Source organism: Diprion similis, chromosome 3 (genome assembly GCF_021155765.1).
Source record: "Diprion similis isolate iyDipSimi1 chromosome 3, iyDipSimi1.1, whole genome shotgun sequence".
Lineage (NCBI taxonomy): Eukaryota > Metazoa > Arthropoda > Insecta > Hymenoptera > Diprionidae > Diprion > Diprion similis.
In genome coordinates this window covers 5025015-5044853 of record NC_060107.1, presented here as the reverse complement: position 1 = coordinate 5044853, position 19839 = coordinate 5025015, and the positions used below count along the sequence as shown (strand labels likewise).

At 37.2% G+C, this 19839-nt stretch overlaps 1 protein-coding gene and 1 long non-coding RNA gene across 2 annotated transcripts in view; one reads left to right on the top strand and one right to left on the bottom strand.

The window, feature by feature from the left end:
• LOC124404610 overlaps positions 1 to 8134 on the bottom strand; it is a 184718-nt gene extending 176584 nt beyond the window's left edge. Inside the window, exon 1 of the mRNA XM_046878916.1 lies at positions 8010 to 8134. Coding sequence (XP_046734872.1) covers positions 8010 to 8081 — 72 coding nt within the window. The 5' untranslated portion in view covers positions 8082 to 8134. The remainder of the gene's footprint in view (positions 1 to 8009) is intronic.
• Positions 983 to 15058, top strand: LOC124404615. Its single transcript, XR_006929022.1, has 3 exons — positions 983 to 993; positions 10225 to 10227; positions 14992 to 15058. It is a non-coding gene; the product is annotated as an uncharacterized LOC124404615 (long non-coding RNA).
• Positions 15059 to 19839: the final 4781 nt, after the last annotated feature.

Genomic DNA, 19839 nt, shown 5'->3' with positions numbered 1-19839 from the left:
AAAAAATAGGAAAAAAAAAAAATCGGTCCACGTTTTTCCTTAACGGCGGGTATTTCGTATAATTCACTGGATTTTTTGAGAATTTCATTCGGATTCATGAAAAATTGACATTCCCAATCGACTTCGTTTATTTATAAAAAATAAACGGTTCGATTAAAAAAAATTTGAAAAAAAATTCAGGCTGCGTTTTTCCCGAGTAGAATGTTAGAAAAAAAAAACATAGAATGATTTTGAGATATAGTCGAGCTTTATATATATATATATATATAATTATAATACGATATTCGTTGTTAATCATTAAATAAAATCTAATCGTAGGTATAAAACACGATAGTGAAAAATGTTTTGTCATGTGAAAATAACGAGAAAAGGGGGGGGGGGGGGGGGCGGAGAGGGGGGGAGAGTTAAAGAAGAGCAAATTGTTTTTCGGCTGCAGCAGCATCGACCGGATGTAGTGTAAGGTGGTAGGTGGTATAATAAGGTGGTTGTTGATTGTGTCTGGGTGTACAAAAAAGGGTCTTGCCGACTCGAGAGGAGAGAAAATCATCTAGATATTATAGAAAACGCCGACGTCGCTGCTGCCACGGCGCCGCGGGAATAGCTGCAGTGGAGGAGAGACAATGAAAAAAGTATTTAAGTTTGCAAGTGAGTTTGGAAATTGAATATAGGTATATGAAAATATTTAATATTATACTTGTGTGATAAGGAAAATGTATAAACAGTAATCTTCTAGACGTTTATACGAAATTATTGTGCTTTTTATTATCGAAAATTATAAATAATTGACGACACAAATAAATGAATTTCTCGATGACTGAAAAAAACTGAACTTTTTGCTAATTTCGGAAATGAGAATCAAATTAACAGATGTGACAATAAAGAGATCGATAATTGGGACAGGCGTTGATAAGTGATATACTAATTACTTTATGTTATACACAGACCTTAAGGATATAATAATGATAATAATAAAGATTCACGCGTCACGTTTATGTATTATAATAATTGTATACCTATAAATGGGGGAGAAACTTTAATAATAAAAGGCTGCAGTGTTTTGCCTGAGGAGTGTGAATGCGGTAAGAAATCATCAAATGTTCTCACGTGTGTCCAATTATACAAGGAAATTATAATAATTCACATGTGATACATATGCAAACTATTGCATAGAAATAATTCTGTTTCGGTTTTGTACAGTAACGTTAAGAAATTTTTCCATTCGACACGAAGAGAGAATGAACGTAAAAATTGTTTGAATAAATTTAAAGAAAAAAAATAATTTTTATCGAAAAAATACAAATCGTTGTAGATTGTAATCGAACGAATGTCCAAGATTTATGAAACTGATGTTAATACTTTTATCGTAACGAAACGTTGAAAGAATAAAAATCACTATTTAGCAATTATTTCGTGACTTTGAAATAACTAAAGTTTTGAAAATAAGAATTACTTTTGCCTAATTAAAATTCACTGTATTTCAGTGAAATTCCAAAAAAATCACGAAACAACGAGTTTTCCGAAAAATACAAATCATTCCAATAACATCAGCTAACTTCAGCCTCATCCAGATATATCAACGTTTTACTTTAAGGCGATTGAAACTAAAAACTTGTTGTCTATATTATAACTTCTAGTTAAAAATTACGGTATTTACAAATTTTCTTAAATTAGTATAAAAAAATAAATAAATAAATAAAATAAAATAAATAATCAGCTTAGCTTACGAATAAATAAATTCGACAAATTCTCAATATTTCAAAAATCTCGTAATCTACAAATTAAGGAAAAATCATTGAATTATCGACAATCAAAAACCTCCGCAACATAAATCGGCTGTAAATAAGAACCGTTAGAAGGCGATCGATTTTTTTTCGATACGAGTATAACGAGAAGAAAAATACAAAAAAAGGAGGCAAAAAAAATAAAAAAACAAAAAAAATAAGAAACAACAAAGAATGTCTCAAGTACTGCCTTTTTTGGGGAACAACTAAACGAGAGAAGGTCTTCTCGAAGTATTCTCCCGAAGGCGATTCCGTTCATTCAATATTCTCGATACAATACATAAACGCGCACCGTAAAGAAACGAGAGCGAGAAAGAGAAAGAGAGAGAGAGAGAGAGAGAGGACTAAAAAGAAGAGGAAAAAAAGAGAACAACCGCGAACTTTGACCAGGTGAGAAAGAAAAAACATCAGCAATCCCTATCTACAAACTCCATTCATCGTTTTCACGGCGTGTTCTCAGCGTCGTCGTCTTGTTTATTTCCGTCCGGATAATTGAGGTGAGATTATATATGTACGTATGTGTATATATATATATATATATATACATACATATATGTATACATACACATATATATGAGATATTTTCGTACGGTATATTTATGATAGAATTATTTTTATTATAATACAGTTACATTTACATCAGTTGTAACTATACATTTATACATATTTTCTTGTCAAAACTTTATGTCCAAATTTTTCATTTAAATTTATATATATATATATATATATATCGGTCGGACTACGGATTTCAACGGATTTAATTGCTGTCGCTTTCCTTGATCGTTATCATTTGTTCTGATTTCCAGGCGCTCTTTTGACTTTTAAAAATAACATTTCACGTTAACTTTATCAAGGAAATGAAGATGACAAACAAACTCCGTAGGTAAAATACTACGATAAGAATATATCTGTCTATCCTTGATTTAGTATACTCGAGTCGTACAATGGATATCTCGAAAAAAAAATGGATATCTCCTGCCAAATAACCAGGCTCGGCACAATTCCGCTCGCGACCCAATTAAGCCTGACTCTGAGTAAAAAACCAAGATCCTTATTTTATTCAGTCATATCTCTTGAAACAAGTTGAATATAATACACTTTAGAAATTTTCGTATCAGTTCTATTTACCCACATTTTTACCGGCCATATATTCTAAAGAGTAAATCCATAATTCGTTCTCACGGTATTAAAGGAGTTTGAAAGAAATTAACATTTGGTTTATATATATATATATTAAAATAAACAAACTTAATTAGCTTCTTTTTAATGATACAACAATACTAATATATGAAAATCGATGATAATTAATTGCGTAAGAAATGACAAAAACAGAAATAGAAAGAAAAAAAAAGACCCAAGAGTTAGAATTGTTGTTGTTGTTGCTGTTGTTTTCAATTCAACTTTTTCCTACCTTGATAATTACACCAAGAGGATTATTTTACAAACAACCTATATATTGATACGGGATTTCGGCATTAAATAAGAACTTGCATTATACTATCTATATAACACACGTACGATGTCGAATATAAAAGGGAATGCAGCATAGCTGCATCGTAACGATGGAGGCTGCAGGACGACGTTGTTCCTACGAGTAGATTTATGGAGGAGTGTTTTGTTGTGCGTTTGTGTCGCGGGTCAACCTAGGTTCACGGTCAAGGGAGTGAGTCTGACCACCGCTAACCGTTCTCTTCTCTTCTCTTCTCTTCTGTTGCTCCTGCGACCGCTTATAAACCTCACTTTTAAACCATGCATGCACCCTTTCTTCCACTACTGCAGTCGATTGAAATAGAAACTCGCGAAGGGCGACGAACCGATCGACATGTGGACGGAGGTGATAACATTACAAAACAGGTTGGATTTTTCAATTTTTTTCAAATTATACCGCCATAAAAGCGACACTTTTCTTATTAGATTACAATTATACTCACGCGAATTCAAATTCTAATTGAAATTTTATTGCCAGCAATTTATTGTCTATATGATAATCTGCTTTTTATTATAAGAAAAGAATTGTCAAATCTTTAAGTGATCTTACCTTTTAATTTATATCCAGTTTTTGTATATTAAAAAAAATCAGATTTCGAAAATTCGCTACAGTGAATCCAATCAATGACCCCGAAAACCATAGAATATTATCTTGTTAAAAGACTTGACTCAGCACAATAATTTGTGACTCTCAAAGGGTTACGAGATGGAGGTAAGAAAGACCCTGGGCTATAATGATGTGGCGTTGATCGATGGCGTCGTCCATTTTCAGGATTTCTTTAGCTTGACTTATTTAGAGCTCTTATACAGTTTTTGCAGATCATCTGTACAGCGAGTTTAGATTGCCAAGCTGTGACATAACGGCGCGAGGTTCTCTCCTACCTTTACTAGGTACATCTAGATATACATAAACTATTGCAACCGAGGAAAACATAACTCAAAAGTAATATATAGATAATTGTGAAATCTAAATCCATCTTTAAAAAATTTGCAAATTTGCAATTCCTTAATAAATGTAAACTTTTAACCATTGAATTCAAGGACATCGTGAAATTCTTTTCTAATCAGTGTTCGTTGAATCTAGCTAGAAATATACGACGGATGTCTTGCGTGTCGCTTAGATCACCTTGAGATTCGCGGTAAAGTAGAAGAGTTTAAATTAGTTATACAATTTTATACAACGCGGGTGTAAATTAGGCCGAGTTACGGTCTGACGATTACTATCGTCCTATTACGAAGGGGAATTGCCCGGCCTTCCGACGCCAATGTCTGTACATCAATGATGATACACTTGTTAGAGAAGAAATGCATACTCGTTGAAAAAACGTACGTGGATATAATATACACGCGAATACACACATCGAGGTGAATAATTAGCAAACGCAAAGCTTCTCTAGTGCATCGCTATTGTATTTGCGCGATAGCAACAACGATATTAATTACCGTTCGTTTATAGCGTGTGCATTAACAATGAGATGGGAGACTGGAAGAAAGGTAGAAGGTCGCGGAGTGTAACAAGGTTCAGCAGATGCGGGAAGTTCAATGCTGGAAGATAGAGTTGCGTGGATGAAAGAAAACTTTTGTCGAGTGACATCATGCACCGAGAAATCTGATGTAAGACAGAATTTATATTTTTTTTTTTTTAATGCGGAAGCAAAGATCGGATCAAGATTTCCGGTTTGAATTTTCGCCTTTTCGAGACAGAGAAATGAAGTTTTTACGAAACACCGAAGTTTCGAATGGCTGGAGACCCGAGGGTTTAAAGTTCCGGAATGCAAAATTCCGAAAATTAAAATATACCTATACAGCGTGGTTTACTCGACGAGTGGATGTAAAAAACCAGAAAATCGAAAATCAGAATTATCAGGATTCCGGAAATAAAAATATCGAAAATCCCAAACACAGACAGATCAAAGTTATGAAATTTCAACGAGCCAGAAATTTACACAGAACTCAAAGTCTTCGATAATTCAGATTTTAAAATTTTGTTATTTTCGCACTTTTGGAACTTTGATGTTTCGTAAAAGTTTGATTTCTTCACCTCAAGTTTTGCCATAAAACAATTCAGAACATACCGTTTTCACCACTTTTCAAATTCGGAATTTCAACCCCGCCCCCATCACTACTTCCTCGAGTATTTACTGAGATCATAATACGATCTTCATCTGATTTAAGAGATTCGAATACTGAATTATTCAAGATTCGTCGTCGGCTCTTCTCTGCTGCAGTCTCGATTTGAAAATTCTCTATATGTCGTGTACGTTGGTATCACGTATTATTTCTCTAGAGGCGTGCTACCGCAGGTGTGTATTCTTCTTCTTCTTCTTCTTCTTCTTCTACTTCTTCTTCTAGAAGACGACATGCGCATCTTTTCCCCTTTGCATCGCGAGGGCGGGACGCATAACAGTTTCAATTTCACACTTGAAGCACGTCCGCGTATAAAACGCATGGCGGTGAAAACGTGAGCTGCTATCCAACGCGCGATCGGCAAACCTGCAGCGAGCCTCGCGTCGATGATAATTATTAAACGTGACGAGATGCAGAGAGGGGTGGGGGGGAGGGAAAGGATTAGTAGCGAGTCCCACTCTTCCAGCCTCCACCTTCTCCGTCTCCACCTTTTTACCGGAAGTGGAAATCCGGAAAAGTAACCGACCGCATATGATTCCCATATACAGATATTACTTTTCTCAAAATTCTTCTCATCTTTCTTTATATTGTTATCCAATATTTGTAAATCGTATTTGTGTAAAAAATGGCATATTGGAAATTTTCATTTTCAGTCTAACGTATTTAAACGATATCGTTCGTTGGAACGGAGTTTGAAATTCTGGATACGCATCTTTCTTTCTTCTTCGTTGTGCTTGACTTTTGAAGAATGATTGAACGTAAAATAAAACAACGATTCAATAATAATGACTGCATTAAACTGAATAAAAAAAATAAAGAGAAATGAAACGGCCGGAACTTGAAATCAACCGTATCGTTATAGATTCGCGATCGCGTCACTGATCGTGTCTCTTTTGCATGATTCATGTAACGTATATATACTATACCTACTATATATACTCGATGATTGATCTCGTTTTGCCTCGTCAACGAGAAGGAGGAGGAGGAGGAGAATTTGTGCAGCAAATAAATCTCTCTGCACAACTTTATTATAATAGAATTTGCAATGCAGAGAGAAACTGTGTTTGTTCCTTCCGCTTCTTTCAACCGAAAAGGTGACTTTCAATTCTGAAAGGCATCATACACGTATTACATTATGCTGTATATGTACGATAGTTGTAACATTACAAAGCTTTCGTCGTTGTTCTAGCCTAGCCTGCATCGCATGCGCTAATTCGAGTCACAACAATATACATACGCGTTGCTTAATTCGACATTTTGCAATGTTATGCCCTCGAGTTTCGTTCCACGCGTTATAATATCCTGCAATCAATATTCTACACACACACACACACACACACACACATACACTGCATGCGTAATAACTCTTATAAATAAGCGAGGTCTTTTTTTGTCCCACTTTATTCACAACAATGTGTCTGCTTCGTTTTTTCTGCATCTCCTCTCAATCCGCCGTAAAGAATCGAGGAATAATTGTGCGTGTCTAATCGGTACGTAAATACATATATTTATATACCTGTAAATAGTATATATAATCGTAATCAGATCGAGGAAGAAAACTTTTTTTTGTAACAAAAGAGAAGAAGCTACGATAAAAACTATCAACAACATTCGACACTACCGACTCTCTGAATATAAAAGCAAAGAAAGAAATAAATCGACCTCTACTTGCACGCAACGTCGTGAAATCAAAATATTACGAATAAGTGCTAATAAAACAGGAAATCAGCGTTCAATGATTTCAAATTCATTCAATTAATTTCCAACTTAAGCAAATTTATTAAAGCGCCTTTTTTTTTTTAGCAAAAAATAAATTTACTCGAGTGATAATTACTTGAATCTCGTGATAAAAAAAAAAAAACAACAATATTTTGCGATGAGTCTAGTATTTTCGCTGTTAATATTGAAAAAAAGTGAATTTTTAAATGATTTCAATTAAATTTTGACCTTGAATAATTTTTGAAAGAGTTGGCTTATCAAAAAATTATAAGAGACCTTTTTTTATAGAACATTAAATTTTTAAATTACATTACCTCGTTACTGAGCTACGAAACTCAGAAATTACTGAAATTATTCTCGCATAGATGTTAATCGAATTGAAAATGAAAAATTGCGTTCAGGAACCACTAAATTCAACATTTAAGGGCTGAAATTGTAACAGTTGTCTTATTTCCTCTTCCTGCTATTATTAAACGTGTGACTTTGAAAAAAAATGGTCGATTTTTTTTGGACAACTCTAATATACGTACAAGGATAAAAAAAATCGTGATCTCAACGTCTCAGGTACTTTTTAAAACTCTTAGTGAATTAAGGAAGTTTAGGAAGTTGAAGTTAGTAACTTCATCGTAACGAAACGTGGCGAAAAAAATCACTAAATATTTTCATATGTTTACAATGATTTTATCAACGAACTATCAGGGTTTTATCAGGGTTTACTGAATTTCAAACAGTTCGAAAATCGTATCGTATCGTTACGATCAAGTCACCAACTTCAACTTGATGAGAAAATTACTAATTATCGAAGAGACGAATATTCGATCGCTTGCACACAGGAAAGTGGATAAATAATTATCTCGTTAAATATTGCATAATATCGTTAAACTGAAAACTCACCGGTAGATTCCTAATTCCCAATCGGACCTTGGTGTACTTTTTCATGAACACTCTCCAAAGTACGTACGCCATGACGATGAGGCTCGTTATTACTCGAAGACGAGGAATAAGGATGAGATTTCACTTTGAACACTTGAAAAATGCACATTTGATTACAAAGATCACAAACACATCTAACAGCAATTCGTTATATATATTATTTTAACGCATTACGCGTATAGGTATGAGATTTGGCGAAGAGTAAGCACAGCCGCGCACAATATATAAAACTCCTTCGATTCCGCAAGCTGCGAATTAGTAATAAATGACGTTAATTCATCACCGTTTCGTAACTTCTCGTACTTACGTGTTACGCAACACACGATCACCCGCGTGCGAATGTATGTATGTACGTATATAGATACAATTAGTGAGCAACTATTAGACGCGAAAGACAAATGTCAATTCCTCAATTAGAGTCTCGCGAAGTCCTCGATCTCTGCATCGTCGTCGAAAATAAACTGTAAACACACGCGGTGAGGATATTGTCTTTATTTTTCCTCGCCCTCCTCCCCTCTGATGCATTTATAAAACGGCGAAAAACCGCCTGACAATAACAGACACTGAACGAAGGAACGAACGAATGCAAGGATTGTTCGAATTATCGATGTTTCGAGGGACAAAAGAACGACGACAACACAACGATAACTGATATTTAAGGAATGGAAAAACAAACGCCGAAAAGCGGAACGAAGGAACACACGCGAAACACTCCGCGATCGGCCGAATCCGACGCTCAACTGTCTCCGGGACTCGAGGCGGGTGGCGTAAACGCCGGTTGACGATTTTTCGAACGCGGCAAACTTCAGGCCGATGCAACGGCCGGAGAATCGGCGGCGACAGGCGTGCGTTGCTTCGATCGACGGGGTCTGTTCTCGATTTTGTAATCCGGAATGAGATCCGATTCACCTGACGATGTGTTTACGGGGATTTTCTTTTGAAAATAGACCGTAAAAACTCATGCTGTCACGCGGATGATAACCGCGTGCGTTTTTACCGATCAGGCAGTTCCGCTCTTCCTTTGTTTTCAGGAAGGAATCGAGGAATCGCGCCTGGCGACTGGCGGCGGTGGCTGCCGGGTAATGACTAAACTCACTAAACTCGCGACTAGACTCCGCGTGGCCTTACAGGCGTGTCTATTTGCCGCATCTATCTTCGCTTCGACGACCGGCACCGACGCTACCTGATTGTTAGAGTGCTGCAGGGCCGAGGCGACGATTGTTGTTCCACAACCGAGTACTCGAACGTGTATAGTTGTGTGTTGCCGACGTCGCGCATCGCGTAGGTGCTGAAACAATGCCTCTTCGCGCAACACGCGGACCAAAGAAGAAAGGGACTCGACTATTCTCACTAATCGCGAGTCCGAGTCTCACCCGCGGATCGGGGATAAGAATGCACGGCGAAACCGCTCGCATGCCAGCTCTTCTGACGATCGGCTCTCTAGTACGGTCGGGATGTAGGATTGAAAGAGCAAATTTTTTCGTTGCACCATTTTATTTCTCTGATTTTTCGGATTTTATTGATGGGCTAGATTTATAATTTTTAACAGATTTGGTATTAGCTTCAACGATCATCTTGAGCTTATGGGAGAATTGGTTATTGTCAAATAAGTTACCCATTTTCAACTTTTGATTAAAAATGGTCAGGACCAAACTTGTAGGAAATTTAAATTTTTACAAATTTGGTTATGAAAATTTTTTGCCTATTTTTAACTAATGACATCCTCCTTACTAGAAAAAAAAAAAAAAATAGTGATATCGAAAAATTGCAATTTCAGGTGTTCTTTTTTGTTCATACGACTCCTGCACTCTCTCCTTGAATCGCAGTTTTAATCAATTAAAAAAATGGTGTTGATTCCTATTATCATTCATTTATAATCTATATATCGTATTTCCGTATCTTATATATCAATCTGCGCAGAACGGATGGGAAATTTTTCATGAGAGCCGGATTTGTACGATGTTGGTATATTATACATACTTCTAACGTGGAATAAACTTTACATACACAGACCCATGTAACAGAGTTGTATAGGTTTAATGGAAAGGTCTATCTGCAGGATTATACGATTAAGTTTCATTCAAGGAAACAACCGAGCAATTTCTCCGCAATTAAGGAAGTGTTTCGTTTTTAATTAAGCAATCAACTTCCGAGGATTTCAAAATTACATAGGTAGTATGTACACACGTATAATATATAACATATTATATACCAATATAAAGTTTCTAATTCCTTAGGAATGGCGTTAAATAAAACAGATGGATTATATAAAATAAGGCAAAGGGTGTTGACTCTATATTAATGTATAATAAAGAAAACAACCAATACGAAATTGTTATCTATTATATCCTTGATCTTCGAACAGTGGTTATACGATTCAGTTGGAAAATGGCTGCAAACAAATTTTCCAGGAAAGAGTAAAATTCGATGATTTTTTACCTTCTCTTCACTGCAGGAGTCCCGTTGTTGCACGCGTATAATTAATTTGAAGATAGGATCACCCTATAAATTTTGACATGTCAACCTACCCCTTGCACACTATTATCGTGCATAAATAAAGCATTTCGCCGGCATCCCCGCGGAGTGAAAAACCTTTGAATATAATAATTCGTGGGACGAAAAAGGGGCGAAATGCAGAGACGCGACCCCGCGACGGGGGTGAAAAGCTTCGGCCCTGCAGGGGTGAGGGAAAAAAACAGGTCCTACTCGACGGGATTTCGTCTTACGTGACTAAACTGTGTCCCGGGTCACAGACGGACAGCGGCTCGGCCCTTGGTCCCGGGGATTCAACAGGTAAGGACCTCGAGTTCCTTGAACGAACGCGGTGCCCATGCAGCAGGGTGCATATCCCGCACTTCGGATACCCAACTTTTTCCCCTCTCGGTCAAAGGCACGCCCAAAAAATAACATATCATTAATAAATTATACCTTCCTGCTGCCGCTGACGTTTATATATTATATACATATATACATATAGTATATCTGCCTCTGCTAGTTCCATGTACAATATACGTATGTATATGTATCTATAAATTTATCGATGACGATATAAGTTGTTATAATACATTATAAAATGTGAGCTTGTTTCGTAGAATATTATATCGATGTATTACGATAACGTGTAAACGATCGGAAGAATGAATTCATATATGTACTACGTATATACAAATTATTTCTCCCTCAGTGTGATCTCATAGTACACTAATTTATATGTATTTCTGAAATGAAACTTGTTGCTTATTATACATATTACATGTAGGTATATTATTTTCCTTCGAGTCAAAATTATCTCAATAATATTATGCAAACCTTATAATATTATGTTCACTCGGAAAAATTACTTGAAACTTCACAAAGTTTAAACGATAAATTTGAACTAAAAATTCATTCCATTAAATTAAATTAAATTGAATCGAAATGTACAAAATTGACGATTAAATTTGTGATTCTGAAGATGCGATAAATATCTGGGTAAAAATGTAAAATTCTGCAGGAGACATTTGGTCCGACGTAATTAAATGCAATAACCGTCAAAAATAGTGAAATTTGTAAAGTTACGCAACTAACGTATACAATTATTGTAAGGTTTCAAATCCCTTAATCTTACGCGGCCGCGGCTCTTGGCCGCAAAGGGCAGCGGATAAAATTGTGCGGGATGAACGAGCCTCTTTCACGATTTGCTACGCCCGGTGGATTATTAAGGCTCACCGGGACTTTGGGTCTAGCGGGTGTCTGCACCGATGCATTTCTTGCCTCTTTCACGTGTCCGCCGCACCTTACCCTTTCTTCCTCTCTCTCTCTCCTGCTTCTCGTTCGTTCATTCGATGGTTCGTTCATAAGTTAAGCGGCGAGTCAGGCAATCCTGACCCTGCTATAGGTAGACATTTATATGTGTACTGCAGAGCCGTACGTGGAAGGGTAGAAATAAGAAAAAACGTTACCGGTGCAGCAGTGCAGGGCCGGCACCTGCAGCAGGGTTCTGTTATTTCTTTACATTTCGTATCAGATTTCATTCGCCAAGAAAATAAACCCTGCGCATGAATTATTGACAAATTTTTTTTTTTTTTCATCTCAATAAAACGTGCGAAAATTGTGTACCTATATAGATGTGTATACGTGGTGTGTCCCTAGGAGCCCACAGCTACGGGTAGGCTCCTAGGGACATTTTCTGACTTTCGCGATTGGTATTGCATCGGCGGCTCAATCAGGTGATAACTGTCGGCCAATAAGATTCGAACGACTTGACGCACGCGCATATTGTGCACACTTTCCTCATGGCCATATGGAATATAAACATATATATGAACACGATGCTCGATTTGTTTCTTCGAACGAATTAGTTCAATATACAGAGTGTTCTTCTACCTCGAAGAATGAATTGCAAAAGCACTTGCGTCGACGAAAATTTGCATAAGTTATAAATGAGGTATAGAAGGCCCAGTCGACTGTCACAAGATAGAGGTATAGAAATAAAAATAATTGGTATCATTTGTCAGTGATGCAAGTGTAACGTGTTCGTCTATACCTGGAATCTATATACAAACCGTATATTAACATCTATCACGCGTTATAGGTGCAATATGCAAAATGCGAGAAACCCATGTCCTTGACTTTTGCAAACGATAAACTGTAAGTATTCGCGTCTGTAACGTATACATCATACTACATACGTACTGCGGGACATATATTTCGTGAAAAACATTTGTCAGTGTTTCGGTTTATATGAGTGCTTCAAAGTGCAGTAGGAGAGGCAGACCGAGTGAATCGGTTCAATCGACTCCCTTTTTTCCCGCACCCCCCTCCGCCCCTCTAACCGGGTAGAAAGAACTTCGATCAAAGGGGGACTTGAATTTATTAAACATTAATGCGCTCCGTCCGGTCCACGCCGAGATCGCGCTTGCTATTTAATATTAAACACCTAGTACGTTGTAAGCTGCCGGCGGCTGGGCGTTTGCTCTTTCCAAATTTTGATTTCACGGTTAAGCTAAATACACGTTGGTATGGTTAGGTTAGGTATACATGCAGAATTAGAGAATTAACCGCGAATTACAATTTTATCAACAAAAAAAAACTGTCTTGCGATATGCGTATATGATATGTGTGGTACATATACATAACATTATATTAAAACTCAATACGCACGCGCTGCAATCCGAGAGTGACGACTGTTTGCCAGGGTGACCAACCACAAAAAATTTGACTGTAGTGAATTGAGCACAAATGCCAGCGTCAAGTGTACAAAACTTTTTAGGTTACATTTATGGCGGTTGGTCACCCTGGCGAACAGCTGCTCATCTCGGATTGTATAAACGCATATTAAATTTCAACGAACGACGGACCGTAAAGTCGTTGTAGGAATTCACTCTGTATACATATACATAAGAAATCTCAGAATAAGCGTGCCGATTATTTTCGGTACAGATTGTATAACCAGCGACACGCGATGCAAGATCCGGTCGCGTATTGCAAAAGGTTGTAAGAAAAGAAAGAAGAAGAAAAAAAAAAGAAAAAGGAATGACTCATTCGCACTAGCGCCGCTGCAGACTCCGCGTGGCTCGCTGATCTTAGGAAAGAAACACTTAGGTACATACATACGTGTGTCATGAGATATTTTACACTCGACGGTGAACAAAGGTGTGCGCATGCATACTGAAGCCGTCTATACTTAATTCATATGCATACGGGGTGAAGACAAAGTATAGAGACCGATAAAAAATCTCGTGGGATTCGTTGAAAAAAAAATCACCACGGTTAAATCTTACCTAATTTTTAACAAGAGATTCCAATGGTGGAATTTGAGAAATCAAAATTGATTTCAAAATGATCTTGAAGATGAGTTTCAGGGTCAACTCAAAGGTCACCATTGAACCCTTTGTTAAAAATTTAAATCTAAGAATTAACCTTGGTGATATTTTTGAGATTTCTAGGGGTTTACATACTTTTTCCTCACCCTGTATGTACGTTTACGCGACGTGCATTATAATGCAGAAATTATATTGCATTCAAGGGGAAATATTTTGCTCCGTCTATTAAGTCTCCGATTCATATCCTAATTTTAATATTACCTGTACAATAACGCGGTGAACCACCATGACTAAGAGCAGGCAATTAGCTCGCCATTATCTTCCCCTGCAGCTCGTCACATTTCAGCCCTATGGTGCAGCCGCTGCTGCAGATGCTCGCTTTAATGGTTATTGACTCGAAGCTTATGTAGCTATAAACCGGTATATAATTATGATTTATATACCTCGGGCGGTGGCTGATTGCGAAATATTGATCGATATTTCCTCACTAGGTATTATGTACAAACGTGAGAACGAACTTCCCGTGCATTATATGAATATACTTAGTCACGTATCGCTCACAAATTTACATAGGTTATGTACCTATAAGACACGCCTTGCAGACGGTGCACGAGAAGAATTGAAAATCTTCGAAGTAGGTGCTATTTAGTATTCCATATTTCATGCAGAGAAGAAAGTTTTTAAGACGGTGTTGTTCTCTCGATCATGATTTTCAATACAATTTGAATTCAACGTAAGACTGTAAAGAAAAAAATATATCGCTGTGCATACATTCACCGAAATCTTTTGAAATAAACATGTAAGCTTCAGGAAAATATATCGATTGTTGAATTTAAAAAAATTCACTTCTTCTATTTTCATCTAATTTTTTACACCGAGTGAATTATTAACCACTGGATATACTGTTGTCTGCAAAAATTTGATGCGCACCAGAGTTGCCAACATCTTTCGTGTTGGTAACATTGATGCGCACGCGCTACAATTCGAGAGTATTTGTTAGCCAGAGCGACCAACCGTCATAATTGTAAGCGACAGTGCGGTATAAACTGTATAACATAAAAAATCTTAACAGTTGGTAATCGAGCACATATTTGTCAACGAAAACTATCAAAATTTTCGAGGTTAGAAAATAGCGCGAGAGTTGGTCGCCCTGGCAAACAGCCGCTCTCTGATTGCAGCGCATGCGCACTAAATTTTAGCAGGCGACGTGCGGACCATCAGTCGTTAGGAATTCATTCTCTACATATACGAATGTAGGGAGATTCCCACGTCCATCCTGTTATAGCAGCGCAGTGAAGGTTGGCACTGGCAGATGAATAAGGGTACCAACTCTCTCGTATTCATATTACGTATACGGAGCGAAGAACGAGGAAATAAAATCTGCCTTTGTCGGCGCAGAGCGGATAAATAGAGCCGAACTTTTACGCCGCGTTAGGTATATTTATACATTATACATTTATACATGGGTACTATAGCGAAACAAACGAGCCTGCCCACTGCAGTTCTGTTACTGCAACGGACACATTTCAACCTGGACTCTTGCAGGATAGCCTGAAACTCCGCTTAATTGAAAATAATCTCGTTATTTATCCGCGTGCTCTGCTACTCGGCCTGCGACAATGACGAACTACGTTGCTTACAGCTCGCTTATTAGGCGCGCACCTGAACATGTCGCGATGATTAACGCCGAGTTCAACAAGTGAAACTTGTGATTCTATTTTCCTAGACATATGCTAATGCAATGAGAATAATTCCATTTGTTACAGTTACTCGAAAATTTCAGCAGAATGAGTAACGCGTTACAACAACATTTTTGAAATTACAGGAAAATTTGATACAGGTATAAGTATTCAGTGTGAGAATAGTTTTCAATACTATATTTTATGGTTATCGCAAAATTGAACCTGTTTCTTCAAATTTATTATCGGTCATTTAAGACCTTAGCATCAATTTATTTGAGTCGCACCTCAAATTATCTCAAAAATATTGTTCCAGTAAGCATAATGAAAAAGAGTAGTAATACACTATTAAGCGATTTTTGAGTTAAAGCTGGAAAACTATCATTTCGTAGCTAGATCTACGCTTTGATTGGAACATGAAAATAGTTAAGGACTGTACAGTGATCAAATCTACAAATATCTCTTACAACTCGTGGACTGAATGAATTGTATTTTGGGTATCGTACACCAGTACATCCCAAGTCTCCAGCCGCGTTGCGCAAATAATTACAAAATTGTATGACTGGAGTGCAGCGGCGCTTATCTTCGTCTTATCTTGAATGCTTGAATTCTTCTTAACCTGATAGCCGAAAGTTTGTTTGTTATAAACACCGCGGTGCAGTATGCAAGCCGAGGTATATAATAACGCGCACAGTGTATGCTGCGAGACTTGTGTCCATAAACGACGCAGATGCGTTATACCGTAATCTACGACCCACGCAGATGCCGCGCAGGCTTTATGCTTCATGAGATCGTATAATATATTTTAATAACGCAACAGCGGTAGAGAAAAACTACGGGACGTCGCTCTGCCGCTTTATCCATACGTTGCATAACAGTGACGTCGTCGTCCCATTGCGCGTCTCCTAGGGGAAAAAGAAGAAAATTCGATTTAACAATGTTACGTACATGATCGATTAAATAAATTGACCACTTGCGATTGAATTTAAAAAAAAATCATTAAATCGTGGTACTTGTATTAATAAAAAATTATTCAACAACAGCTTCGTTTTCGTTTGTTTTTTTCCTTGTCTTTTCTTTTATTTTTGTTTACAAAGAATTGGTAAATAGTCGGTAAATTATGCGATTCGAAAACGCTACTGAGTGATATTTTTAATCGAGGGGATACACGCGTCTTGTACAGCTGCGATACCGTTAGTCACCCCTTCCGTATTCGCCGTCTGATACATGCGTGTCTAGACCTTAAGCCTTAGAAAATAGATCAGCGATAGAGAAGGTGACAGCGACACTGATCCAAGGGTATTGTGTTCTCTCCGCATAATGCAGGCCAGCCAGTCAGTATCTCGAGGGTTTCGTCAGCGGTGTCGTAAATTAAACGTGCTAGTCGCAATAGGCTCACGTATTTACACGTACAATGGGCATAAACACATGCATACATGTGCAATGCAGTGCAACAGGCCACGGCGCAACGAACTGCTCGGGTCTTTTGTTCTAAAACCGGATAAAAATAGTCACGCGTTAATACACTAATAAGTGTAGGTACATACATATAACGCGTATGATAGTAACAACGGTTCTGACTAATACGGTTTAAAAAGCCTATGTAAATATCGATGGAACAAAACGTTCGGCGCTCACAATAAATCGCAAGGTTCGACTTCGCTCGTTTAGTGTATTAATTTCAACCCGCGATCCAAGGCTAAAAAACTAATCAATCAAACACTCAAGGTTGCGAAAACATTTTTTTTTGTTGAGTTTATATTCAAACAAATAAATTTTGATTCTATACATCGAGTAACAACCAAAATTTGTATTCATTACTTGTAAAGTTCGCTTTTGTCTTTTTGACGACTGAGTTCTACACGTCAAATTTTGATTTCTACCTCGTAACTAATAAAAGAAAATACAGTTTTATCAGATAAAGTTTTCTCTTGTGAAAACCAGAACGATGTTTTGGACTTTAAGAAAAATCATGTATCATCTCAACTATTTAGTGTAAATAATAACTAAACTAACTTCAACTTCGCATTTAAATTTTGAATAAAAGCAATTTAAATGCAAAACTGAAGTTTATTTAATAATTATCTGCAATAAATGCTTCGGAAAATAGATAATTTTTCTTACAATCCAAAATATCGATCTGGTTTTTACAAAAGCAAACTTTATCGAATAAAACTATTTTTTCTTTTATTAAATACACGAAAGAAATGAAAATTTAACATCGCAGAACCCAGTCTCAAAAATCGTATTGACCGGTGTTTTCATGCCGAACATTCCTCAACGCGTATCCGATATATTGTTTATACCCTTGGATTTTTCTACATTCTTAACCCCCACCCCATGATAAAATTCTAATCGATCTTACATAACGTGTAGTATACCAGACGTTATTATGCGCGGACATAGGATATAAGTTTTCCGTTCCAATTACAGGAATAGGTTGATATAATCCTGCTTACGTAAGCGCGGCGTAACTCGCTCTCGAATCAACCCTCGTTCTCCAGGGCGCAATGGATCCTCCAAACATCAATCGCGTCTTCGTGGGTTCGGCGATACTCGGGTGGCCGTTCATTGTTAGTTCTATAAATAAAGCTCGGATGGCCAGGGCAGAGGGTGGTTCTGGGGTTGTTGACCATCCGGTGGGTGTGGCGCCGGCGTAATATCGTTAAGGGATAGTAGGTGACGTCTGTCTCACGGAGACTAATGCCCACGGCACCTGGGCACGTAATCTGCACCTTTCTGGACCGAGGGGAGGGGCGGAAGGTTCAATTAACTTGATCGTCATCCCCTACGTCAGATAATGTGAAAACAAACGTATTAGTATATCTATAGATTTTCATCCGCACATATTTGAACGCAGGATACTTCCTCGGAGAAAAGATAATCATTCGCAAAGCATTTTCTTGGGTTGTAACCATCAACTCTGTGAGCTGCGTACAAAATTGTAAACATGCATAGCTTGTCGTAAAGAATTGCAAAGAAAGCAAATTTTCGTGAGAAACTATGCATATTTAAAATTTTTTATGAAAACAATATTGTGTACAAAATTGTACAAAATGTCCCAATTTCCCTGAAAATTTATCAAAAATCATAAAAATTATTTTCACCAGGACTACAATGAGATTTGAGATAATTTCTAAATGCTCGTTAGTTTGATTGAATGTTCGTAACTAGGTGTTAATTGTAATCAGTGGGAGTGGAAAGTCTCGAAAGTCTGAAATCAATCAGTTGCTCCTTCCTCTTCCAGCACTCCAGCGGTATCGTTGCGACGAGAGAGGGGGAAGCGAGGGTCGCAAGCATCTTGGTCACCAGTCGTTAATCAGCGTTGCAGCGTGCAGGAACACGATGGGCGACAATCGGCGTGACTTCCGTTGGTCGCTCCATCTGTTGAGCAGACTCCACAGGCAAGGGTTACTGACCGGCCGGCAATGACCCCGCGTGCAGATCGACTCGCTGTATCCCGAGGGAGAAAACTGCGTTCAGCCACTGGTTCTGACAGCAAATTCGATTGGGATGTCGGGTTGATTTTAAGGGAAAATATACGCACGCTAATATTTTACAGAGAAATAGTATTTTCATGTCGGTGAATTGATTTTTTTTCAATTATTAATCAAGGGTCAAAGTATTTTGATCTAATTTCGACGTTGAAAATTGAACAGTACCCGAACAATATTGTGAACAATTTTAACATTCATTTACTTAGCCTTTTCAATAGAATGGCAAAATCATTCACGCAGTTATTGATTAGTTAACATATATTGTTGAGAAATCACTACACTTCTCTTTGGAATAAACGTAAGAAAGTGTGTACAGTTTTGTGACACCAGATTACATTAATAATATTATCGTAATAGTAATAATAATAAGTCATTAAATTATGTACAATTACTATAATTGTAAGAAAAACTCGTACATACTTTATACATATTTTGTTTTGCTTTTGCGTTGTGTTGTGTTGTTGATTTTTAAACTTCTATTTTCATTCCCCACGCTACTTGTAACACTATAAGTAGTTAGGAGCGAGCAGAACAAGTAACATCTACATCGCCTCGCAATGAATGATTCTCTTGAACCTGTACCGAGTTGTTAACAATATTATAATAATATTATTAATAGTAATTATAGAAGAAATACATAAATTAATAATTACGACACGTAAAACGATAGGATAATAATATTATCGAATACTTTTATCCGTCGCAATAGGTGTGAATTGATATAATATTCTTTTATTCTGTTTTTATTTCTTTAATACTAGGTTAATTTGCATGTGGAAAAATCGTGCTATCTAAACAGAAACATAAACTA